The sequence below is a fragment of the Lytechinus variegatus genome, chromosome 13, assembly GCF_018143015.1.
Source record: "Lytechinus variegatus isolate NC3 chromosome 13, Lvar_3.0, whole genome shotgun sequence".
Taxonomy (NCBI): domain Eukaryota; kingdom Metazoa; phylum Echinodermata; class Echinoidea; order Temnopleuroida; family Toxopneustidae; genus Lytechinus; species Lytechinus variegatus.
In genome coordinates, this window is record NC_054752.1 from 11,657,285 (window position 1) to 11,684,130 (window position 26,846).

The 26,846-nt window shown below is 36.8% G+C and overlaps 1 protein-coding gene across 1 annotated transcript; it reads left to right on the forward strand.

Annotated features, from left to right (window-relative positions):
* Positions 1 to 7,619: 7,619 nt before the first annotated feature.
* On the forward strand, positions 7,620 to 25,116 carry LOC121425877 (4-substituted benzoates-glutamate ligase GH3.12-like). Its single transcript, XM_041621962.1, has 7 exons — positions 7,620 to 7,971; positions 19,221 to 20,246; positions 20,599 to 20,737; positions 21,644 to 21,808; positions 22,713 to 22,855; positions 23,199 to 23,296; positions 24,648 to 25,116. The coding sequence occupies exons 1-7, from the start codon at positions 7,791 to 7,793 to the stop codon at positions 24,894 to 24,896; spliced, it is 2,001 nt and encodes a 666-aa protein (XP_041477896.1). The 5' UTR covers positions 7,620 to 7,790; the 3' UTR covers positions 24,897 to 25,116.
* Positions 25,117 to 26,846: the final 1,730 nt, after the last annotated feature.

Sequence of the window (26,846 nt, forward strand, 5' to 3'; positions counted from 1 at the left end):
AATGATTGGTTAAACCAAATGTTATTGTCCATTTATCAACAAAAGCTGTCATTCGTCGGTAGTTTGTACAGAAAGTAAATGGTGCGGTGTTCAGAAAATCAATTCAGCGTGCAAGCTTTGGAATGCGCTTACGCGTAAAAAGTACAAAAAGTACCACAAAAGAGAAAATATGTGTAAACTTACAGAAAAATGCGAAAACATGCGCTTTACAAAGGTGAATGGACTTTCCAAAAAATAGTTTTATTCGATGTGGAGTTGTTTCACTTTTTGCGTAAAACTGCATTATTCACTAAAATGATATTAATGTTACAATTGTGTATCATCTGCAGCATTCGGTTAGTACTAGAGTTTTGTATTCGTAAAGTAAGGTTAAATGTAAGTTTTGCGAAAGATCTTTGTAGATTTATGTCTAAATTCATTCTCTCTCTCTGTCTCTCTAAAATACCGAAAATGTGTAAGGTTACATAATTATACCTAATATACACGATTTCTGTATTATTACACATTGTAAGTTACATCTGATCTCGAAAATCTTCTGCAGGAACTTTTTTTGTTTTCTCTCTTTGAGGAGAAATGTTCTAATAGTGTAACATTGGCATAGAAACTTTATTAGTGTAGTAGGTTTCACAGAACACGGTGTTCCGTGAAACTTACTACGTACAACATTACTACACTATTCTCCTTCGCCAAGGAAATATTCAGAAGCTACATTGTCACGTGGCGAGTGACTTTTTCTACTATTTACCTACTGCTGCTCGACACCAAATAAGGAATACGTAAAACTGATGAATCGGTTTATTAAAAGATTTAATCAAATCTCTTAAATCATTATGTTGTTTCCTTTTGATTTGTTTTACAATAATTTACATGGAAATATACTTGGATATTGATAACAAAATATAACTTAACTTAACAATAATAATAAACTCGAGCCCCCATCATCTCTGCTGGACTGACATGCCCCACACGGCCCTGGGGGGTCGGTCCAGTTCCTGGCCTCCGCAGCTTGCGATGTCTCTTCCACTCGGCCTCTGCAGACTGTGTATCCCCTTGATGAGTAGCCCCCAAATCAGAGAGAAGTGGCTTCAACTAATTAGTGGACGAGATCGAGCCCCCAATGATGACATGAATTTTGACGAATCATGTCGGTGGAGAACCGGCGGCAGCTTGGGTCGTTATCTCTTCACTGACGTTGTCCCTAAGATCTAACTTCATGAACTTGGACTGCCTATACTAACATCTGTGGACTATAAGCCAGTTCGTAGTTCCTTTCTGAGAAAGGTCAAAAGATTCTACGCATGATCAGAAGAAGGTCATTTGTACTAAAGTGACATGGTGCTTTAAAATCTAATGAGATAAGCACCAACTTTGATGTCTTGATTATTCATATATTCTTTTGAATTGTCGTTTTCATTTACATCCACAAAACACAACAATGCTTCCACGAACGACTGGTATTTCACAGTTTGTCAAGTACATTGTGCAACATGCTAAGATATGCATTCAAAGTAGGAATGCAACAAATACCTTCGTTAAGTGTTCATTGGTGTGCTATTCTAGTCACCTGGTCTATTCAATTTCTTCATCCTGCTATGCAAGGCAAGCTTACGTAATATCTTGCTTTGAAATCTGCCTATCATAATGAAAGAAATGAAAGGTCATTTGACCAAAATTGCCCATGAAGTAACTACGAACTGGTCTATTCTAGCTTATGTGGTTCTCCCTGAATTAAATAAAATACTGAAATTAACCTCATAATCTACTCTACCGTTACTAAGACTAACTGTCAAATTTCTATAAAGTACATGTAATTCAAAGAATTTCAATAACAGATGAGTACATAAAGCAACACATTCTATAGATAAAAACACTTCCTGTGCATCTGTACACCTACATTCATCAATACTAGAGCACTATTTGCTATTTATTAATTCACCTCCTGTACTCCTGTACATAATACCCTAACCTGGACCAAATAAATATGTTTAACACATGTTTAAACTTTAACTGAAACATATCTATAATTACATTTCTTTCCTGACATACATAAATTTTATTCCACACTATTCTACGTAATGCTAAGAGTTAAGCATATTTCTACATGGTCAAAGCAATGTCAGACGTTAAAACCCCATTTATTGATCATTGTTTTGATCGTGTAATTGCTAGGAATTTCATATCTTGTCTTTGATCTTGATTTTTTCATCTTTCTCTTTTGTAACACAATATGTACAGGGAATAAATTGAATAAACTACAAAAAAGCAAAATCACCCACGCGAGTGTTGTAAAAAAGAGAGAGAGAAAGAAAGAGATAACGTGATTTTTTTTTAACACGTGAACACGTTGGTATCATTTTAATTCATAAAGCATTTCATTTATTTTATGCAAAACAAGAGCAATGATAATAAAAGAGGAAAGGGGCCGTTTTGGTTCCCCTCCCCCACAAGTCTTCTCCTGAAAGCTCCGAGCTCATACATCCAAGAAGGCCACTTATATTATCAGGTCTCCTCAAACAATGATGACAAAGGATCAACGGGATTTTGACTAGTTATACACTTTTAAAATATTTGGGCGAAAATGTCCAACTATTAAACAACCTTAGGCAACATACTGTCCACACAACTATTGGTTAAAATCTGCCCAAATCGGGTTATAAAACTAATAATTGGGTAAGAAATTTGCTCATTTGGATAATAATTGCCCAGAATATATATATATATATATATATATATATATATATATTGTGACGGCAACCCACGGGCGGCGTGGGTGGTCCGGTCCGCCAGCAGCTCTCTCTTGTCAGGATGCCACGTCGATTTCCAAACTTTTAGTCGTGGATCCGATTGGCAGAGATATACTGCCGCAGTTGACACTTGCACAAGCCTTGTTCCTCCCAGTACCACCACCACTCAACGTCTGATACCGTACTGCAACAACGTCTGTTCATCACTGCATGCAACCACGTTTGTTCAGTACCACGACGACGTCTGAGTCCGTACTGCAACCACTGACATCTGTTCAGTACTGCAACCACGTCTGTTCAGTACCACGACCACATCTGAGTCCGTACTGCAACCACTGACATCTGTTCAGTACTGCAACCAAGCACGTCTGATTCCGTACTGCAACCACGTCTCTTCAGTACCGCAACCTCGTCTGTTACCGTACTGCAACCGGGACATCTGTTTAGTACCGGAAACTACGTCTGGTTCTTCGACCATATGTATGGGTCTTTCTGCAGTCAGCCTCCCACGACCATACCCATTGCCTCTGCTCTACTTGTAGTTTTCCCCGTTGTCTGCTCCGGACCTCCGACCGTCTGCTCCCAGACCAGCAACCATCCGCTTCGCCGAACCAACCCGGCGGACCAACCCGTCTGCTCCAGACTCCGAACGGTCCGCCTCCAGACCAACCAGACTACCAAAAGAGCAAGCCCAGGTATAGTCTCTTGCTGGCGTGATACAAGGAAATCTAACCACAGTCGTCGCCTAGGACTCTAGGTTTCCCGTGGAAAGACATGCGAACGATCTTACAAATCATTTCGATCTCATCCACCAACTTTATTTATTGGATAGCGAATCCAAATCGATCTGCATACTTTCACGTGCAATGCACCCCTTAGGTGCTGTATTTCAACAGATCATCGGCAAAGCCTCGCGAATACACCAACTTACTGTACTCATCCATTAATAATACAATATCTGTTACAGTTAACCTCTCTAACAATCTTAAAACAGCTATAACTTTACTCTCCGAAACCGGATATGCATGAGTGACATATCAAATTAAAGCATTCATTTAGATCAAGCTAGTGATAACCATAATAATCAGTTAAGCATCTCCAGGAAATTGTTATTCCACAAAAACGGTTCAAAACATGCATAACTTTCAATGTCGTATCTACGTCATTATTACCGTAGAAACATGCATGTAATATCGCCAGCTACGACAAAATCATTATAACTCAACCAAATATAATTTTCTAACACGAATATATATATATATATATATATATATATATATATATATATATATATATATATATATATATATATATATATATATATAAACATGTTGTCTAGGATATAAGTTTAGTCAACCATTTAATCCAACTAGCCCATGTTTCTAGGGCACACGAGAGTAATTAATCTGCGCGCAAAGCATGCCGGACAGGCGTAAGTAAAGATCACATGATTATATTGATTAAAATAATTCATTAAAAATAAATTCCAACTCAAGAGGGCGCATATTGCTACAACTCTATAAGGTTTCATATACATTAGTTGGAGGTCAGTTAGGACCAGATTCTTACTGGTATAATCTGAAATTTTCATTTGAAAACTTGCTCCAAATTCAAAAGATATTTTCAGTGATAACATAAGAGTGGATAAAAGCTAATTTCATGAAAATAGACACAGACAACCTTGAAATTGAACTGATGATATTTGGGCATGTTCAGAAGCTTTGTGATATAAAATCTAGAGAAATATAATCATGACTACTTCATTGAAAAATTTCAAAATGATTATGTATTTCATGTTACAGATGGGCAATCCGAACATGATCTAGCAATCGGGGAATTTAATAATCGAATTCTTAATATCTAGAAATGGTTTTGTGTTTCATTTTTTATATCAAGAAATTAATTTTTGATATCAAGCTGGGGCTGCGGAAGCTTGATATCAACAACGAAGACGTAGACCTACGCACGAAAATACAGCCAGTCTAGGTGCTTCTTTGGATAATGTCGACTGGTCAGTTGTATACAATTCTGTAGATGTTAATGCGTCCTTTAACCTTTTTATGAATATAATAAATGAGAAATTAGACCTGCATATACCCTTAAAAAAAGATAAGCGTAATACATACAAAACGATTTCTAAGTCACCATGGATATCGCCATCTATCTTACGTTCGATTAATAGAAAAAATAACTTATTTTATAAATTCAAAATGAAAGGTACAGAACAATCAAAAATAAAATACACATCTTATAAGAATACACTTACTAAAATATTACGCATTGAAAAGAAAAATTACTTTGCGAGGCAGTTGGCTCTATATAAACACGACATGCAAAACACATGGAAGGTTCTAAAACAGACCATGAATCTCTCCAATAATAAATCAAGTATTTCCAAAATTAGATTTAATAATGTCATTGTTGATGATGGTGACAACCTTTCAAATATTTTTAATAACCATTTCTCTTCCATTGGCGTAAATCTAGCTAAAGATATTCCTCCCGCGACGAAAAGTTTTTCGGACTTTCTCGGCCCGCCTAATCCAAATTCAATATTTTTTGCTCCAACATATAATCAAGAAGTTATGGATATAGTATCTGGTTTGAAAAATAAAAAAAGCCCTGGCTTTGATGAAATTAATAATTTTATTTCAAAATCCGTAATAAATTCTATTGTTTCCCCGCTGGTGCATATATTCAACCTTTCCTTAGAAAATGGTACAGTACCAAATCAAATGAAGATAGCCAAGGTAATTCCTTTATTTAAAAAAGGTGATAAGTTGGATGTGGGTAATTACCGACCTATTTCTCTTTTGTCCACATTTTCTAAGATCCTTGAAAGAATAGTATACGTCAGAACAGAAAAATTTTTGTCAATGCATAATATTTTATCTGATGTTCAATTTGGGTTTCGCGACAAGCACAACACCACTCATGCCCTGATGAATTTTGTCAGCAAAGTAGTCAATGCTCTAGACAAATCTAGTCACCTTGTGGGTATTTTCCTGGACTACTCCAAGGCCTTCGATACCATTAATCATGAAATCCTACTTAAAAAAATATCTCACTATGGTGTGCGAGGGAAGGCCTTGGAGTGGTTCAGGAGCTACCTACTTAACAGACAACAATACGTGTTTGTTAAAGATCATAACTCCAATTTGAAATATGTTAACTGTGGAGTCCCCCAGGGTAGCTTATTGGGCCCACTTCTTTTCACAATTTATATAAATGATTTCTGTAGATCATCCAAAATATTATCCCTTATCTTGTTTGCAGATGATTCGACCTTATTTTTTTCTCATCAGAATCCACAAACTTTAGTTGATGTTATTAATTCTGAACTTATTAATGTTACTGAGTGGATAAGAGCCAATCGATTATCTTTGAACCTTAACAAAACAAAATACATGTTATTTAGTAATTCCATAGACAAGTTACCGATGAACATTATATTTGATAATACCCCATTAGAAATGGTACCTTACACCAAATTTCTTGGAATAACAGTTGACAGTAAACTTTCTTGGAAAAATCATATTGAAAATATATCCAAAATAATTTCACGAAATATTGGTATTATTAATAGGCTAAAATTTTGCATTCCCTCCACATCATTAATCATGCTCTACTCATCCTTAATCTTGCCTTATTTGAACTATGGGATTCTTATTTGGGGTGATACCCATCAATATTTATTAGATAAATTGTTGCTTTTGCAAAAGAAAGCACTTCGTATTATTCATAGTACATGTTTCCGTTCTCATACGGACCCACTTTTTCTAGAAAGTAAACTGTCGAAAGTCAAAGATCTGTATTTACTACAGTTAGGGCACTTCATGTATAGTTATAATAATAATGCACTTCCCCATATTTTTGATGCCATGTTCCCTAAAAATCAATTTTATCATAACTACCCCACGAGACACTCTGACGAACTTCACATCCCACTTTACAGAACTTTACTGGCCAAAAATACATTCCTATTCAACGGTCCTAAATTCTGGAACTCACTCGCTAATAATGTTAAAGACAGTGTCTCCTTGAATTCATTCAAACGTAAACTCAAACGTATCCTGCTTAATTCCTATAATTCTTCTCAACGGAACTAACACTTCATTATCTTGATTATAATCCTTACATTTTTCACTTTTATTTTATCTTTTTTCATCTATATTGTCCAGTCATATCCTTTGTTATTTCACCAGATCAAGCTGGTTCATGGTCAGCCCTTTCCCATTCTTAGTTTTACTCCTTTTTAAAAACTAGTTGTCTTGTACTGTCCTGTCTCTTGTTTTGTCTTGTCTTCTACGTCTTGTCATCATCTCTCTCTGTTTTTTTTCCTGTCTTGCGCAACATATCCTTTGCAACGAAGACCTCTTTGTGTGAATAGCTTTGCATTTGTTCAGTTTTTATGTTTCCGTCAATATGATTTCTTTTTCTCTTTTTCTTTCCTGTAATACATGCATGTACGCATATAGTAAATCGACTATAATTTCTTCTTTTCCAAGGGGGATCCACAATTTTACAAGCTTTGCTTTTTAGTGGATCCCCCTCATTCCATATCCATTTATGCTCTATATTATACTGGTTTTTTTTTTACGAAGTAAGAATGCCCTTCTGTAAAATTGTATTTGATTTGTATTGTTTTATATTACTTTGTATTATGTTTTGAATGGAAATGAAATAAAAAAAGAATTGAATTGAAATTGAAAAAACATGAACGCAAAACTGACCATAGGATTGTGATCTTTAGCATGATCAGCCCCCACCCCTTGAAAACCGTTCTGCGGCCCCTGTCAAAAATAGCCTCAACTGTTAAAACAGCTTGCCTTACGCACGTATATGTTGAACATGACTGAACGCTACGTCCACTTGAAATATGATTATTGAATTCCACGTGATTTTGACCCCACTCTGAACTTAACCATCACTTCAGTATGGTGGTGGATCCAAGCGTGTAACACATGAATATTTCACGTGATTCATTCTCGACCTGCAATCGACCATTGTTATAGCGACTCTACATAACACCAGCAGCACTCCTCAATGTCATATTGTCAACTCACCCAGTGCAGTTGGGAACATTATCAGACTAACATCATGGGCGGAACACGTCTGCTTCGATGGAAGCTCCTAGGAGTGGCAGGACTAACCTTCTGCATGGCTTGGTGCCTCCTACAGATGGCTTCTGAACACCAGGAACAGGTGTGGAAACGCATTTTGGCAGGTAAGAACCTACCACTTCCGGGAAAACTATCATCAGGAGTAGTGTAATCAGAAGTTTCAAGGAAGTTGCTGATACTATATGCCTGTTTGACATGTTTATTTCATATCCTTTTTACTTTAATTTCCCACAAAAAAGTTCTGCAACTCAAAGATTGAGGGGCGATATAAATATGTTTTTTGTATTAATGGTGAAACTGGAATCCATGGAAAGCTTTATTCAGTCCTTCCTCATTGATTTGCAATTTTGTGTGATAAAAGATACAAAAATATATACAATACGAACAAAGAAATAGACTTGGGAATTACAGAAATGTGCAATTACCCTAAGTAAAGGGCAAATTCATGAGAAAGATTTTGTAAAATGCACTGTTTTCTGACAGTGCATTTTCTTTAAAATTGTTTTCTTTAGAATTCTGCCAAGGATGCAGGTGACAAGGAATGTTTGGGTTATCTTCATTAGTGTGTCATTAAGGTTGAAAGGAATTGTTTGTGTCGTTGGATTAATAGAGATGCGTATCGACTATTTGCTTCAAGTGAAAGCTTTCATAAATTTAGAATGTTCAACAATAATGAAACCAACATTTTCGTCTCTTATAAATTCAACATCTTAAAAACTTTTTGAAATGACAGGGTTCAATATTCCACACTACCACCCCCACACATTGTTAAAAAAAGTCAAAAAAAAATAAGGGGAGTCCACCTGAAAATTTGTAATGGACACATGTAAAAAATATTGACAAGCAAAAAAAAAGTCATCAACTAAAAATTTAGGGGATCCTCCCCCACCTCAAATTTAGGGGGGACCTGCCCCCCCCCCGCTTCCGCCACCTATGCCCCCACACACCTGGCTGAAATCCGATCCTAAACACGTAGTGTAGCGCAAAATTCTTTATAAAGTATCCTCGCAAATTGGACTGTAAACACGTACTTTTCTTGCAATAGTTAAGCTGGCAATGATGCGAGCAGATTATTTTGTCCTGTACTGAACATAAAAAGATGTTTCATGCAACGTTTGATTATGAACTAGATTATTTTAGTGTACTCGACTGAAAAAAAGGGACCGTATAGGCAGCGCTTGACTTTACGAATTTAACAAATATCATAACAAAACTAATAATACAGGTATAGATTTAAAATTGAAATTTAAGTTTATATTCCTATTGCATTTTAAGCACTTTGTTTGATCATGAATGAGATGTCATTGATAAGAAATAATAATAAGATATCGCTTTTCTCAGAACGGCTCAAAACAATTTCCCCAAGGATTCATTTCAATCCTGCATGAAAAGTGCACAATTACCACACCCTGGGAAGCTTTGCTTGCATTCATCGCAGCCTCAAAATGGCGCTGGCAAATTCAAGCATACAATAACTTTCGCATCCAACCGGGTACCCATTAAGCACCTGGGTGGAGAGTGGCAAGGTGTGCAATACGTCTTGACAAAGGACGGTTTATAGACCGCGGTGGTAATCGAACACACGACTCTCCGTTTACAAGGCGGGAGTCAAAACCACTACACCACGAATCTTTAAATAAAAATAGTCCTTCCTGAAAAAAGTCGTGCACAGAACATGTTTCTCATAAACATAGAATATGAGTGCGAAGCGCGAATTTACTTCTTTCAAAAATCAAGGACGAAAAATGAAAGACAAAAAGACTTAAGTATTTTTCGTAAAAAATGAACAGCGTGCACAATCTTCTTATAATTAAACTATTGAAAGTATGAAGCGCGAAATGAACCATTACAAATTGACCTAGCTGAAACGCTGATATTCTCCCCGTCTGCATGTCTGTCAATTTATTCACTCTCCATCCTTCCCCCCCCCCCTCTTCTTTCGTTATTCCATTTTTCCTTTTTTACGCAGCCAATAGGGCGTAGCGATCGCATTCGGCCTCCTGGAATTGTCATTTACGTTTTCTTTTTTAGTCTATTTCAATTGGTACACAGGAGGCAAAGGTGATTAGACATTGGATTCACATTTTCGTCCAAAAATTAAAATGATATTTCTAATCTTACACATTCATAATCTCGGCCAATTATGTTCTGTTCATTATCGCGATTTTCTTTCCTACTTGATTCTATTTCACCTCATTTCATTCTTCTCATTTGTTTATTCCTATTTCTTTTGTGTTGTTTGTATATCTCTTTAATACTGGGAGGGGTAAGCCAGCAGCAGGGAGAGGAGGGCTGTATCAGCAGGGCACCCCCCTTTTCTTTTCCACCATATAATTTTTTTAAGTTTTCGTTTCCATTTTACTTGGTTTTTTTTTCTGTTTGTACTTTTTTAAAGGGGGAGCTAGACCACCTCACCCCTTGATCCGCATGATTGTGCCTGTCAAATGCAATTTGCATTCTAACTTCCTGTTTTCTTCCTCTTTTGTAATATATGTATTAATTTGTGGAAAAATTATAAGAAAGTAATGTTATAAAGAGAGCCCCGACTTTGCTTAGTCAAGTTAATCAAGATGCAAGATAATTTATTGTTATGTATAAACATACAGTATCTACTTTCAAAAAATGAATACTACATTAACCGACAAACACACTTTCCTTTAGCCTACATATATCAACAATCTAACAATGCGAGCGCGAAGCGCGAGATGAACATTTTTTTACATTCCGACCTAAATACTGGGCATTCTAATCACCTTTTAAAAGCACGAACAGGATAGGGGTATGACTATACGCTAGCCGAAACGAAATTCGACATCTCACGTTTTGTAAATCAGGAAAAGGATGGTTAAATGGATAATAGCCCTACATTGATAATTTGATTATCTGATCTGAACTGGCACAGGATTTGTATTTAAATAAACACGCGCGCGTGTATACCTAGAATCTGGACATTCTAATTACATTCTTTATTATAATATCAATAATAAAAGCGCGTTGAGCGAGCTAAAGATATTTGATTTTCCGATCTAAAAAAGGAATTTTAGCGCAGTTACGATTTGGATATGGATCACGCTTAAGAAATGATGCGAATGCGAAGCTCAAGTTGCTATTTTTATAGTTATATATATTTTCAGTTGCGACCGGGACATTTTAAGGGCATTTTTTGTCTTCATATGACTATGATGACTATCTTCCTAAGCGAGAGATGAAACTTGTCGATATTCCATTCTGAAAAAACGGACAATGATTATTAGGATATCATGAAAATATTATTATCTTACTTATTAATCTAATAAGCCCAATGAGGGCGCGAAATTGATATTAACGTCAGAAAGCTGGACATGTTGTAATTATGAATACGATGCATGGGTCAATATATCTTTAACGAAAATAATGCGATTGCATATTTTGAGCCAAAAGTTTTGATAAACTGTGATGAAAGAGGAATTTAAAATAATTTTACAATTACAATTGATACAGGTATACATAACTCCGCAATCAAAATGCATGAGCGCAGCTTTAGCTGATACTATTCACAATTAGACCAGCCTAAAAGGGGATACTTTTCAAAAAATTATGGAATACACGAAGAGAATGGTTATTTGACAAATCAAATAATGCTAGCGCGCAGCGCGAGCGGAAAATATTTATATTTAGACCATAAATATAGTTATTGGACAGAAAACTGTAAAATCTATTTGTTAATCAAACAAATTGAAAACTTAATGTCCGAGAAATGTTTTGTATATTTACTTCAAAACTTGAAGTTTTAAGCTCAATATAAGTCTATTGAGCAAGTTGTGAGTTGTGTGTGTGTATTTAAGTTTTGCCAGACGTGTATCAATCAGATATGATTATTTACGTCTGGGACCGACCTTTAACGTCACCATCCGAAAGACGTGACCAGGGCTCGAACCTCGGATCTCTAGCATTAATTTGTAACTTCCCACTTTACAGGCGCACGCCACAACGCCCAGTTGTGAATTGTGTGTATTTTGAGTTTTTGACAGACGTGTATCAATCAGGTATGATTATTTACGTCTGGGACCGACCTTTAACGTCACCATCCGAAAGACGTGACCAGGGCTCGAACCTCTGCATTAATTTGTAACTTCCCCACAGCTTGGATTACAGGCGCACGCCACAACGCCCAGTTGTGAATGAGCGTGTTTGCTGTGCTTATATACGGTTGTGCTCACTGGCAACTGGCAACTGGCAACCTTTTGTTGCTTTGAATTTGTGGCGTTTCGATCGGTAGCAGGTGTGCAACCCATACATGATTCCTCAGATTAGGCTTTACTTCGTAGAATCATAATAAAACTTCAATAATAAATTTCATTTAAATCTTGTTTAATTTATTGATGATTTATTAATGTATTTATTTACGTTTTACGTATCTAATAACTGTGGTGTTAACCGATGTGCATAGAGGACCACACCAGTTATTTACACCGATGCAGGGCCGTAGCTAGAGGGGGGGTATGGGGGTGTGACACACCCCCTGTTACACCCACAAATGTAATAATCGCCCACAAATGTAATAACGCCCACAAATGTAATAACGCTTTACCCACAAATGTAATAACACTTTACCCACAAATGTAATAATTTTTGATCGCCCACAAATGTAATAACACTTTACCCACAAATGTAATAACGCCCACAAATGTAATAACACTTTACCCACAAATGTAATAACGCCCACAAATGTAATAACACTTTACCCACAAATGTAATAACGCCCACAAATGTAATAACACTTTACCCACAAATGTAATAATGCACTTTACCAACAAATGTAATAATGACTTTACCTACAAATGTAATAAATTTGAAGTGATTTTTGGCGAATTCGTTCTAAACTAATATCCTATAGTAATGCGCTCATAGCACAAAAGTTCAAAGTCTTTTTTCCAGACCGGTTAATGAATATTACAGTACAAGTCCAAGTCTTTTTCCAGACCCGGTTTTTCAAAATTATAATATACGTCCAAAGTCTTTTTACCAGACCGGTTGTTTCAAAATTATAATATATATCCAAAGTCTTTTTTCCAGACCCGGTTAATTCAAAATTATAATGCAAGTCCAAAGTCTTTTTTTCAGACCCGGTCGTTTCAAAAGTTATAATATACGTCGGTGAGGGGTAAAGACAACACTCTAAGCCCAAGCCTTAAAATAGGTTTAATTTTGAAGATTGGTCTCAGCTGTCATTTTTTTCAATATTTCTTTATGTTTTAAATAACCGGGTCCAGACGAAAGACTAAGCATAATACTCGTGTTATTCCACAAGAATAAGAATATGAGTCTTTTGTTTTTAGGATTGTTTAAATCATTTTTAAATCACCGGGTCTGGAATAAAGACAACGTTCTAAACATGTGATTTTCTACATGCATGATCTTAATTTGGAGGATTGTTGGTTCTTAGTTTCGTTGTTGGGGGGGTTGAGTTTTATTGATTTTTTATTCCTGAAATAATTGTGTCTGGAGGAAAGTCGATCTTCGACAATCGGTCTTCATGTTGTTCCACAGTAATTAGATTATTGGGTATTCGTTTTAGAATATTTGTAAAAACTATTTTATTTTTCAAATAGTAACCAAGTCTGGAGAAAGGATGTATGCTTTACCCACGCGTTATTACAATGTTTTGTAGGGGTAGTAGTATTATTTTAAAAAAAGACATATTTTTACTGGGTGAAACTTTGGAAATTTGGTCTTAGATTTGAAGTTTTTCAGTTACTTTTTTTTAATAGCCGGGTCTGGAGGAAAGAGTACGTTTTAAAACTCGTGTTATTCCACGAGAATAAGAATATAAGGTCTTATGTTAGATTTTTTTTCGTAACTGTTTAAGGTCTGGAATAAAGACAACACTCTAAACCTCTTTTAAAACAGGTTCTTAGGTTGAAGGTTTGTTTGGTCTTAGACTTGAAGAAAAAAATGGTCGGGCTGAAAGACTACGCTATATTTTTAAACTGTTATTCATAATGTTTAAATAACAGGTAACCGGGTCTGGAGAAAAGACTACGCTTGATTCTCAATTTACTCTTAGTGCACATATTCACAATATACACCGTATAAGTTGAAACAACAACAAAGACATTAATTCCACCAGTTTTAATTAACTGGGTCTGGAGAAAAGACTAAGCTCGATTCCCATTTTTTCCACAGGAATATCATTATCGTATCTTAGTTTGGACTTATATTATAAATTTTGAAATAACTGGGTTTGGAAAAAGACTTTGGACTTATTAAAATTCTTGAAACAACCTGGTCTGGAAAAAAGACTTGGATTTATATTATAAGTTTTGAAACAACCGGGTCTGGAAAAAGACTTTGGACTTATATCACAATTTTTGAAACAACCGGGTCTGGAAAAAAGACTTTGGACTTGTACTTTGATGTTTTATTAACCCGGTCTGAAAAAAGACTTTGCACTTTTGTGCTATATGAACGCATTACTATAGGATTTTAGTTTAGAACGGATTCGCCAAAAATCCTTCAAATTTATTACATTTGTGGTAGTGTTATTACATTTGTGGGCGATCAAAAATTATTACATTTGTGGGTAAAGTGTTATTACATTTGTGGGTAAAGTGTTATTACATTTGTGGGCGTTATTACATTTGTGGGCGTTATTACATTTGTGGGTGCAACACCCCCCCCCCCCCTCCCCCAACATTCATGGCAGTCGGCAAAATTATGTACCAGTCGGCAAAATGGAGGATAGGGGAGAAAAAGAAAGAAAGAAAGAAAGAAAGAAAGAAAAATAGGGGTACTAACTTCGAAGAAGGTTACGACTTATAGTGTAAAGACAACGAGTTGGGAAATCAAAGTTCATGTAGCCAGGCTTACAGCCATACTTGTCATCAAAATAAAAAGGACAAAACAGATGGAGCTGTAATAACACACCGACAAAGTAAGCCCCGGTCCTCCCCAATGTATACATGCTTGTGAGTTTGCAAATTATACCACAATTACTGACGATTTAACAAACACATTTTGTAAAATTAGAGGAAAGACTAGATAAATCAGTAATGTATGTAATGTATGTTGAACTTAGATTTTTGTAAAGTATTATATATATATGTATATTAATTTGTTATTGTAAAGCGCACTGAAATGTTAATGTAATGCGCTATATAAATATAACTTTTATTTATTTATTTAAAGAAATATGGGGTGGGATGAATTTCCAATGTTTAAGTTCAATAATCAAAGCCAAAGTCCCGGGCCAAAGTATAGTTTTCAAATTATAAAGTGGGTCTATTAACATATAGCAAAACACTTTACGCTCTACCAGTCAGCAAAGTGATGTATACTGCCCCGTTTCAGATCTGAAAAGAACAGAACACAAGAATTTGCACTACTTTATGAAACATTATTTGCTCAGGGCCTATTTCCTCGCATTGTCAGTTTATGGAGATATGCAGTGCGGCCCAGAAAAAAACGAAACCGAGATTTAGTGATGATTTATCATAACTTAATCATAAATGAAACAGACAAATGACCTACCAACGGAAAGCTTAGAATCCCTTCTTCCATCTGGTACTACTTAGATTAATCCTAATTCACGCATAAGTGAGCAAAAGCAATTCAAAGAAAGGATGCCAAAAACTTATTTGGCGGGGTGTACCTTCATTCCGAAGTTCAATATCTGCTCTTTTATTTGATACCTTAATCACAAAAAATCAAAAAAAAAAAATTATAGTCCCTCGAAACAATGCTTGTATTTCCTTAATTTCATTAAATAAACGTGTTTTCACCAGTTTCCCACAGAAGCTATCGCACTGTAACAAAAGAGTTAATGCATTGCTGATCGTCAACAAAACGGAGTGTCGTGTGAGTTTGAACGCTAGCCTGTAAAACCTCTTCGTTTTATGAAATTATTGAAATTCAAGCCTTATGTCAAATAACCAGAACTTTGTTATTCCTTGACCATTTTCTGTAAATTGAGGTATCAAATTAAATAGCAGATATTGAACTTTTTTACAATGTGGTTTTCCTTTTAAAACCCAGATACGGCTCGCCAAGTAACTTTTTGGAATCCCCTTTAAAATTGTTTTTGCTCACTCATGCGTGAATGAGAAATAATTTAAGTAATTCCAGATGAAAGGAAGAGACTCTACGCTTTATAATGGTAGGTCATTTGTCCATTGTATTTGTGATTAAGTTAAATAAGTTGATAAATCATCGATAAATCTCGGTTTCGTTTTTTGTGGGACGCATTTTATAGTCATGTTGTACTAAAACGTCCTGTTTTCAAGTCAATATGCACCAAATATATTTCATCGCACTTCGAGTTATTATTGTTTGACGTAGTGACATATGCTTCTACTTAAAGAGAAATGCCAGTAGTTGCAGTAAAGACTGATTTTATGAGAAAGTCTGTAAAACCAAGCTTAATTGTCAGAATATCATCGAGGATCTAGATCTGGTACAGTTACATAAACTGAACTTTGTGAAATCTTGAAATCTACGCTGAAAAATGTTCACACTGAAGATCACCAACACAGATAGGCACACGTGGGACAGTGTATTAATATTGCTGGAATAAAGACCCAACGGAAGGGACCGAATCCGCGCTTATTTTGCTAATTTCTCAGCAATTACACAATTTCTTCCAGAATCCTTTGGCACATATTTTTTATTCATACAAACAGACACTTGGGTGGTCACTATATTAGATTCTGTAAAAAGTCATTTTGAGATCGTTACCAAAACTGGAATTTATCTTTAAAGTGATTGCCCCATTTTTAGGTCTGCATATGAAAAATTCCTCCCTGTACTTACGTTCGAATTGATTGATTAAATATGTCTGCTCTACATGAATTCCTAAGATCATTCCTTGAAATGTCTCTTTTTGTAATCTAAATATCAAAAAAATTTAGCTCGCGCTTCGCGCTCGCATCATTTGATTAGTGAAATACGTAAAGTCTTAGTAGATTCCTGCAAACAAGACTAAGAATGCCCCTCTTCAGATCTGAATTTCTTATATCTTTAGCTCGTACTATGCCCTAGTGAGATGCGTATGATAATCACGATTACTACTACTACAACTAATAATAACAACAATAAACAGTTCTCGTATTGCACATATCACGAACATGAATAATATGCACTTCCGAAGAACTTGGATATTATTTGGATACTAGGACTATGACTACAAAAAGCTCTACATGTGTTTGGATGTGATTCTAACAAAATCAGCAATCGCTTAGCACTCGCATTATGGATTCTAAAAAAAGGAAATAGTCCTTAAAATGTCCCTGTTTAGGGTCAATATATACAAATTTCCAGCTCGCACTTACGGCTCGCATCACTTTGTTATTGAAATATATAGATAGGATCTTCGTAAATTCCTACAAACAAGACTTAAAATGCTTCTCTTCAGGTCTGAATTTCCTAAAGTTTCAGCTCGCGCTTCGCGCTCGCAATATTTGATTAGCCAGATGCGTATTTTAATCATGATTACAAGGACTACAAAAAGTGTTTCATGTTTTATAACAAAATCGGCAAGCGCTTGGCACTCAAATTAGATGAGTATGGTGATTTGTGTATTCTCTTATTTGATTCCTAAGAATAGTCCTTAAACTTTCTCTGTTTGGGGTCAGTAAGTACAAAAATAATTATCTCGCACTTCACGCTCGCATTGTTTAGCGAGACATCGCTCGCATCATTTGATCAGTGAGATACATTATTTTCGGTTTAATGGCACAATACTTAAAGATAAGGTCAATAGGCCTATAGTGGCAATTGAGCGCGCTCACCGAGTGACTCAAAATCTTAGCTGGTGACCCCCCCCCCCCCCTCCTGCCGTGACCCACGGTACGCCACATTAGGGTATATCATTATACTGCAAGTTAGCAAATACGGCACACTAGCCTTTCTATTTTTATCAACAATGTTTATTTTTACAGTGCAAATATCTTTATATATCTTGGTATAATTTACCTTAAAGTATTCATCAAATGCCACTAATTCAATTCTAAACTTTCAAAATCTTTTAGCATGGTGACTATTGTAGGGGGGCACATCCCCATTCAGACTCCCCCTGTGCTCACGTTGGCGCTGTCACGCCAAATTTAGTTGGCAAATTTAGCTGGTATACCCCCCCCCCACACACCCACCCCCACACACACACACACACACAATGGTTCTGGCTACGGCCCTGAGCGTTAGCTTAGCACCTCCTATAGGTGTTATTACAACACCTATTGTTGCATTTACACTCTTTGGTGTTACGTCATGTAATTTGAACAGTTCAGGGTGTGGTCCTCTATCAACACCAACTGGTGTAAGTTTTAACACCATATGTTTTACAGTGTAGATTTTAGCAGTTGCCTTCACTGCTACTTATGTGTTCATGAACGAAGACAAATTCAAAAATACAAAATAACATTTCTTCGCATCCCATTAAAAAACATGAGGTAAACTGTTCATACATGACACCCGTGGTGGGGGTGTCGGGGGGGGGGGCATTGAGCACTTTTTATAGTGATAATAAAGACGTGCGTCCACAACAAAGCGCAGAAAGTTATGTTATCATAATATGGGCCTAAGAACGTCTTTTTTAAAGATGGGTTGCTAGTTAACAGAAAATTGAGTAGGAAAAAAAAGGTTTTCACTACAAAATAATTGGATTTTGGTCCAGCAAGTATAACCTCTACATCGTTTCCATCCCCGCTCTCCAGGGCCATATTTTCCACTATATACATGTTTGATATTTTCCTTGAAGTGGGGATGTTTTCAGCTTCAAATGCTGTTTTTGACGTTGTGAGTACTCGAACTTCAAACTTTTTTTGTTTACTTCTTGGGATTTAAGCCACTTAGCCTTGGCTGTTTTGACGGTACGGGGTCTAGGCCACTTTAGATTTATTTTTTTAAAGAAGGTAGACTCTTACTTGGCGTGGCGTAATACACGGAGAGTCTATTCTCCAAATATGTGGACGCGCATTGGTGGCTCATTGGGGAGCAAATGATTTGTGAAAAGGCTTCAGTACGACTTAGTTTTAATGTAACTGCGTAGGCCCGTATTCTGAACTCGGGTTTAACTTAAACTCAGGTTTAAAGTTGTGGTTAAAGTATAGACAACCAATTGTTACATAATCACTAACAGAGATATCATACTTTCAGTTCATTCGGCTCTAAAATCATTTATAATTGTGTAGGATGTATAAATAGATGATTTGTCTTCACCATCGATGAATCAGGAAAGAGCACAGTAAACATAAGAAACATACAACTTAATAAAATTTTGATGCTTTTGGCTTCTCATATTTAAACCACAACTTTAAACCTGAGTTTAAGTTAAGCCAGACTTCAGAATATGGGCCATAGTATTTTTTCTCTTTTCCAGGGTTGTTTGGTGTTCCGAGTATCTTGGTGACCGTTCTATCACTGTGGATGTCTACATTGCGCATATCCTACGGACATGGGCTTGTCTCATCCTACCTCCATGTTACCATTATATCAATCCTCCTCGTGACGCGCTTCCCTGTAATTTGGAAGTGCAAGAAGGCCTGGAAGAACCCAAGGAAATCACAAGAAGAATATCTGAAAGAAATCATCAAAGCAAATGCGCAATCCGAATACTCAAAAGACTTTGGACTCTGTTCAGTGACATCTTTGGCGGACTTGAGGAAGAAACATGCATTAACGGACTACGAACGGTACAGGCCATATGTAGATCGTCTGGAGAAAGGTGAAACAGGTTTGCTGGCATGTGATCCTGTTATACGGTTCGCGCTCACCTCCGGAACCACAGGGAAAGCGAAGATGGTGCCATACACTAAACTCTATCAAAAGAATCTCTTCAGATGGGTATTTGGAATTCTCTTCGATGTCAGGGCTAATTATTTCGGTCATGACGGTCTCCAGCGAGAGCTGTTCATGTATACAGCACCAAAGGTGAGGCACTCAGAAGGCGGCGTCTTGATGGCCCCTGCTTCAGTTATGTCTAAGACATTAAAACGACTCTTGTTTTTCTGCTCAACACCTGCAGTTGGTTACGACATCAGTGATCCTATTGATTCCGTATATGTCCATCTTCTTTTCGGGCTCCGTGATCCCAACCTTCGTAGCATCAACGCACATTTCACTTCAAACCTGATGTCAGCAATGCGAATGATTGAGCAAAAGTGGCCCGAGTTTGTTCGAGACATTGAACTTGGAACCGTGACGACAACCAATGTTCCACCCGACATTCATAGAACACTTGTAAAGGAGCTTGGCGGAGGGGATCATGCTAGAGCTACAGAACTGAAGAAGGAGTTCCAGAAGGGTTTCGAAGGCATCATGAAGAGGGTCTGGCCACACATGAGATATGTTCATGCATTAGATTCAATAGGCCTCAAGGATGCTCTCGTAAAATCATATGCAAAAGGTTCTGACTTACTCCTATTTACTTTCATCTTCGTTATAATTCATACCGAAATCTATAAAATTATCTTTTAAAAAATTCTATCTAGGTTCGAGACCCCCCCTCCCCCCGAGAAAAAAGAGAAAGAAAAAAAAACGTTTTCATCAATTGGAAGTCTTCAAATAGGAATCGATCATGCAAGACCTCTCATTATCTGAAATTTAACGATCATGATAATGAGCATACAGAAAAATATCGGTCTCCTTTTTCTTATAACTTGTTCCCCTGTATATAAAATAGAACTTCATTGGTCATTATCCGTCTGGACAATAGTTATTCGTCTTGAGTGAATTTTATCTTTTCAATTTCTTTACAGGTTTGACACTATATGGTGGGGTGTTTGGTGCGTCCGAGGGTATCTTCGGATTTAACCTCTGGCCAAACTCAACGGGTAAAGATGAATTTGTTCTAATGCCATGCACAGCAATCTACGAATTTATTCCACAGGATAAAATGTAAGTGCTTACTAACAACCATGACATAATTTGTGTCAATACCTTCACGGACAGCAGTGATCATAAATAAAGCGCTCCCTTAATCATTCCTCTGATTTTTGTGGTTCCATAGGGGTCCGTTGTCGACCTACTCCAGTTTACTCTTAAGGCCAGGTCATTTTCCGAAGCTGGTACCAAAGTGTTAAGCATAGCTATGCTGATGATACCATTTATATTGCATTAAACTAAATTTAACCAGCTTTGATATCGTCCAGGTATGTTCCAAAGATAATAAACGAAATCTGAAATAGTCTTCATATCTTCCAGACCGGGCTTCCAGAATAAAGAAGCACTTTGCATTTATCCAAGACCTGATGCTTCTTTGAAGGGTAAACATTGTGGACCTGTGAGATTAATAAAATAGTCTCAGCATGTATTTTCTTACCTCTATCGTTCATACTTGCATCCAATCCTCTGGTTCATGATAAGGAAAGCATTGCTGCAGACTCGTTTCTTATCAATCATGTCAATAAAAAGAAGTTGAAAAGGGAGAAAGGATGTACCGGTGTATTTTTACTTTCCTACTGATTATTTACAAATTCAAGTTCAAACCTTACGGCGAATCAGATTTTGTCTCAAAATTGTAATCATGTGTCATACATGTATCTGCATTGTTAGTTGGAATTTACTGACACGTGTTTGATGAAATTTCCCATAAGAGAGGTCTGTCCACAAAGATACTCAGATATGTGCGAAATCTGTTTCTCCATACCTTCAACGATCGGGTAATGTCAGATTTTGAGAGAATGTGGAATCGCCTTAGATATCGTTGTTCCCGCCGACTCTCGCCTTGTAATCAAATGGCCAGGAGTTGTGTTTGTTTGCTAAACCCCATCATCACTTATTCCATACAATGCTTTGTTCCAGAACTGAAGATCAACCGGAGACTTTTTTCATAGATGAGCTCCAAGTTGGTGGCATTTACGAGGTCGTCATTACTCAAGTGTTCGGTTTCTACAGATTCAGATATGGTGACGTCATCCGAGTGCGGCGATTTCACTTCAATGCTCCCGTTGTGGAATTCATGTACAGGTATTGTTTCATTGAGGTAGCTATCAATGAGAGAACCGGTCGGAATAGAAAAATGCTGAACGTGTATGGTGTTTCCTCTCACAAAGTGTGTCATTTGGATAGCAGTAAATAAAAGCGAATTTTGTTTGGTATCAGTTGAAGCCCTGAAAAGAATGATGCAGATGATGAATTTATTCACAGTCCTTATATTCAAGAGATATTGTTAATATTTCCAACTTATTGCACGGTTTTTCTCTTTCTTTGAAATATTTAGATCATTATTACTGATGATGTTATCTACATTAAATAAATGTACTTTAAGTTTATTTTCATCTTTTTTCGTTTATTGAATTATTCGATTTCAATTGCTCAGTCATTATTCATTCGTCATTTTATCGCAGCTCATACCAAGATGGTCTTCTCAAGGAGAGCTAAATTATATGATAAAGTCCGCGGGTCATGAAGCTATAGGGGGTTTTCGCAACTGCGACGGGGACAACTTCTACAACATAAAACATCTAGTGAAGAAGGCCCGTCAAATCACATTGAACAGCTGAGAGGCCTGTGTCGGAAATCAAGGTGAAGCGGGACTGCTGTTCGCCGTAAGACGAAAAATGCAAATATGTCGTTTATCCACAGCCCCGGACGAAACTGCTGTTTCGACTCACTGATTTTCGACAAAGACTGCTTTGTCATTTATTGTCATTTTGATTATAGATTTTATATTTTGTAGAATCCGTTGCCGTTGCGATTGTGAAATTTGCCCATCAGCGATTATCATGGGCTTATTTCTACGAACTCTTGTAATGATCATTGTGAATGATAAATCAAAAAGTATATGCTTTTTGTTACGGAACCATGAACCCAACCAATGGCGCAATACTTTGGACTGATTAGCAACTATTAAATCATTTCCGTTGTCCAGGTCAGGTCAAATCCTCAATGTGCATGCAGAGAAACTTGACCAGCATACTGTGAAGTCTGCCATGGATGCTGCCGTTGGCCACTGGCCCGGTGTTTCCCTTGAGGAATATGCTGTAGCCGAGAGTACTCTCCTTGATCAACTAGGTAAGAAGAGTTTCACGGTCAGACTGTTCCAAAATATCATTAGATAATCAGGATCAGGATAATAAGCTATTGAAGAACATTCAAACTTGTGTGATTTTCTCTCTCTGTGTTTACTGTGTCAATGTCAATTCCACAACCAAATCAAGTTGACATGGTTGATGTGAATACCAGCCAACCCCCTATCAAGCACAGCAATGAAAACCCCATCAAAAACAAGAAAGTTATGATATTTTCAGGTTTTGCTTAATTTCACATAAGGCGATGACCAATTGGGTAAAATGTGGATAAAATTTCACACGTCTTCTCATTAACTAGTTGCAAGATTGTCATTTTCCTCTTGCAGTGGAGACTGATGCTGATCATAGACCGTACTATGTGGTATTTCTTGAGCTGCTTCCTCCCCCGGAGAGAGACTCTATGGACAGCATCACACTGGAAAAGGTAATATTCTTAAGGGAATCTCGCAAAGGCAATATTCTTAAGGGAATCTCGCAAAGGCAATATTCTTAAGGGAATCTCGCAAAGGCAATATTCTTAAGGGAATCTCGCAAAGGCAATATTCTTGAGGGAATCTCGCACCACCATTCAATGATTTATCGCATTTTTATTCACTCTTTTATTTCAACGCACACAGAGTAGTATAGATAAATTTACCTAACTTATTTTCCTAATGGTTGTTTATGGTGCCTGACTAGACACTGATAGTCTGTGGTTCGATCCGCGGCCACGGAACTTATGAGCGAGGCATTTAATCAAAATTGCACTTTATACCTACATTCAATTAAAGAAAATGCTATACTCATTCTTGGAATCTATTTGTGCACTATTGTAAAAATCTCTTTGATTGTTAAACACTGTAATAGATGAAATAAATTTTAAAGGAAGGTTAGTGTCTTACACGGAATCGAACCGCGGTCCTTAAGCCATATCACATGTTTATGCGATATCAGTGCATCATAGACTAGTCTTCCATATCCATCCTTTTTTTGAGGAACAATGATCATTACTGATACATATTTTTACAGAGCCATTTTCCTGATTATATTCACTATCATTTTGTTTTAAAGGCCCAAGCTTCAGTTTTTCCACATTCTTAGCCGTTTTTTTTTAATCCGAGTCTAGATTAAAGAATCCCGTGTGGTGCTGACTTCGGAAGGTCTTTGTCAAAAATTGGGGAAAAACCGGGACAGGTGATTGTCGTAAGTGTCGGAGCTGACAAAAACTTTGAAATATGTTGTTTGTCCAGAGTCACGGACCAGGGGCTGGTCCAGATTTTTCCAGGGGGAGGGGATTTGTACCGGAAAACGTAGACAACCCTAAAACAGTTCTTCACTACCAAATCGAAGTCATTTGTTCATGGAAAAATTTCGACAAGGAAAAAATAAAGGCCTTCATTGTTCCAGGAAAAATGTATAAAAAAGGTCACAAAAAATAGAACACAAAATCTAAAAAGGGTCCTCACTTCCAATATGCATAACATCGTCCATTATAAAAGTTGTTGGTGTCTCCCAGGGGGGAGTACGTGCCGGATGTGCACCCCCCCCCCCCTCCCCTGGATCCGCTTCTGTCACGGACGGTACTGTTGATTCGATTCATCAATTTTCGACAAAGACTGCTTTATCACGAAGGCCTTTGCAAACAGATTCTCTACGTTCCAGAAAGCGTCTGAGTAGTGATTGCAAAAGCTCCCCAATAAATGGTCATCACAACAATCTGCCAGAGATGGACAATTTAGGTAATCTGGAGATTCCCAATGAATATTTTTGATCAATAATGAATTATTTGTTGGTAGGTTGACGAGGAGCTCTGCCATCATTCCTTCACGTACAACTCGTTCCGCGAAAAGGGAACCATAGCCCCTCCTTTGGTGCACATCGTGAAACCAGGCGCATTTGTTCGTCTGCACACTTTCATCCTGAATAACAGCACGACATCTGCCAACCAGTACAAAGTCCCGCGGAAACTGCGCACGAAGGAAACCCTCCAACTTATGCTGGATAACTCCATTTATCATGGTGAAGTGAATGCATGTTCCAAGTGAAAACAGTCAAGAAAGGGTTGTATCATTCGAATGAACAGTTTAACATTTTGGTTTGTCTTCCAACTACCATTCGTGCCACATCTGTTCTGTGCCATATCTATATATCTACCATATTTGTATTTAATGCAGGGTTTTGAATTATCAACCAATAAAGAATCAATCAAGTTTAAAATCTTAGAATTGTCAATGTAAGTTTTAAACCAATAGACAAGACTACTTCTTAGAAGTCGCGGCCAGGGGAGCGTCTCAACATGCCCCAAATAAAGTAATGTTAAGTCTTCTTTATACACAAACCAGCACTGTATTTTCCCCAATATACTTTGCATAGTATACACGTTAAACAATATTGGGCCGACCACAGAACCCTGTGGAACAGAAAAAGAAAAGGTTTAGACCGAAAGACGATGTACCTTCATTAGAGCAAATCCTTTGCTATCTTCTACACTAGAGAGATATAAACATAAAACAATTCACAAGCATACGAATCTGCATGTCTAAATATTTACCACTGGTGTCGATACGTGACGTCATACTAATCAAGTGGGGGGGTGAAACAATAGATCATCGCCCCTGAACTAAATATCCACAACACACGAATCGACACCCATGATATTTACCGGGTGTACCTTAATCTATATTTCGCTAATTCTAGCTAAGTCATTGCCTTCCACACTGTTAAAAAAGCTGTGATTTTACAGATAAAAAAAGAAGACTTTGCAGAAAGCAATAACAGAATCATTCTGTAAATCCATAAAACCGGAATTTTTCTGCAATTTAACGGAACAGGTCTGTTTAAAAGGGGGGAAAAGTGTGTTTTATTCAAGGAAATTGGTAAAATTCCATACACCAAATATCAATATTCTGTAAGATTACGCAATCTGGTAAGATTACAGGTGTTCTTGAGACTCTCCTGCAAGAATTTCTTTTATTTTCAGGATGAATTTTTTAACAGTGCAGGTATAACGCCACTTCCATCCTGTGCATTCCGTAGGGCGAACGGAAAGGCAACAGTTTATTCTCATTCTTCTGGTAAAATGCCGATCGCCGCAAAACAACCCTTTTAATTGAGCGCCTCAGTATTCCAGATTGGTCTGTAGTTTTACAGGGACGATCACACACACCACCAGTATAGATGGTGGTTTGTCCCCGAAGACGGATGTAATAAGAGCCCTTTAATTCAGAGATTTTAGTTTTATTTATTTGTTTACTTATTCATTTATATATTTGTTTGTTTATCTATTTCTGATAATTATAGAGTGCCACCCATCACCAATTTGGTGGTCTTCCATGTTGCCCTGTTAACAAAGAGATAAAAAAACAATATCAATAATGAAAATAACAAGTAATAAACAAGTTATAATAGAGTACCTAAACAATATGTACAGGTACACAATGTATGTAAAAATGTCACTAGAAATATTAATGGTATCCTTTGGAATTAAGTTAATTTGATAATCAACGTCGACAATTTGAATCAAATTTGTGAATTTAGATTTTGAAGTTAGAGCATGAAATAACTTAACAATAAAGTAGAACGAAAAAGAAATTACCAAATGGCAAATTCATGTTCAATTGTTTACAACAAGGTGAATATTGCTTTCTTTTTGGCAATCACAATTTAAAGAAAAATACAAACGTTGTTCCCCACTGAAAGTAAAGCAATATTCACCTTGTTGTAAACAATTGAACATGAATTTGCCATTTGGTAATTTCTTTTTCGTTCTACTTTATTGTTAAGTTATTTCATGCTCTAACTTCAAAATCTAAATTCACATATTTGATATTGATATTGTTTTTTTATCTCTTTGTTAACAGGGCCACATGGAAGACCACCAAATTGTTTTATCTGTAAAATCACAGCTTTTTTAACAGTGTGGAAGGCAATGACTTAGCTAGAATTAGCGAAATATACATTAAGGTACACACCCGGTAAATATCATGGGTGTCGAT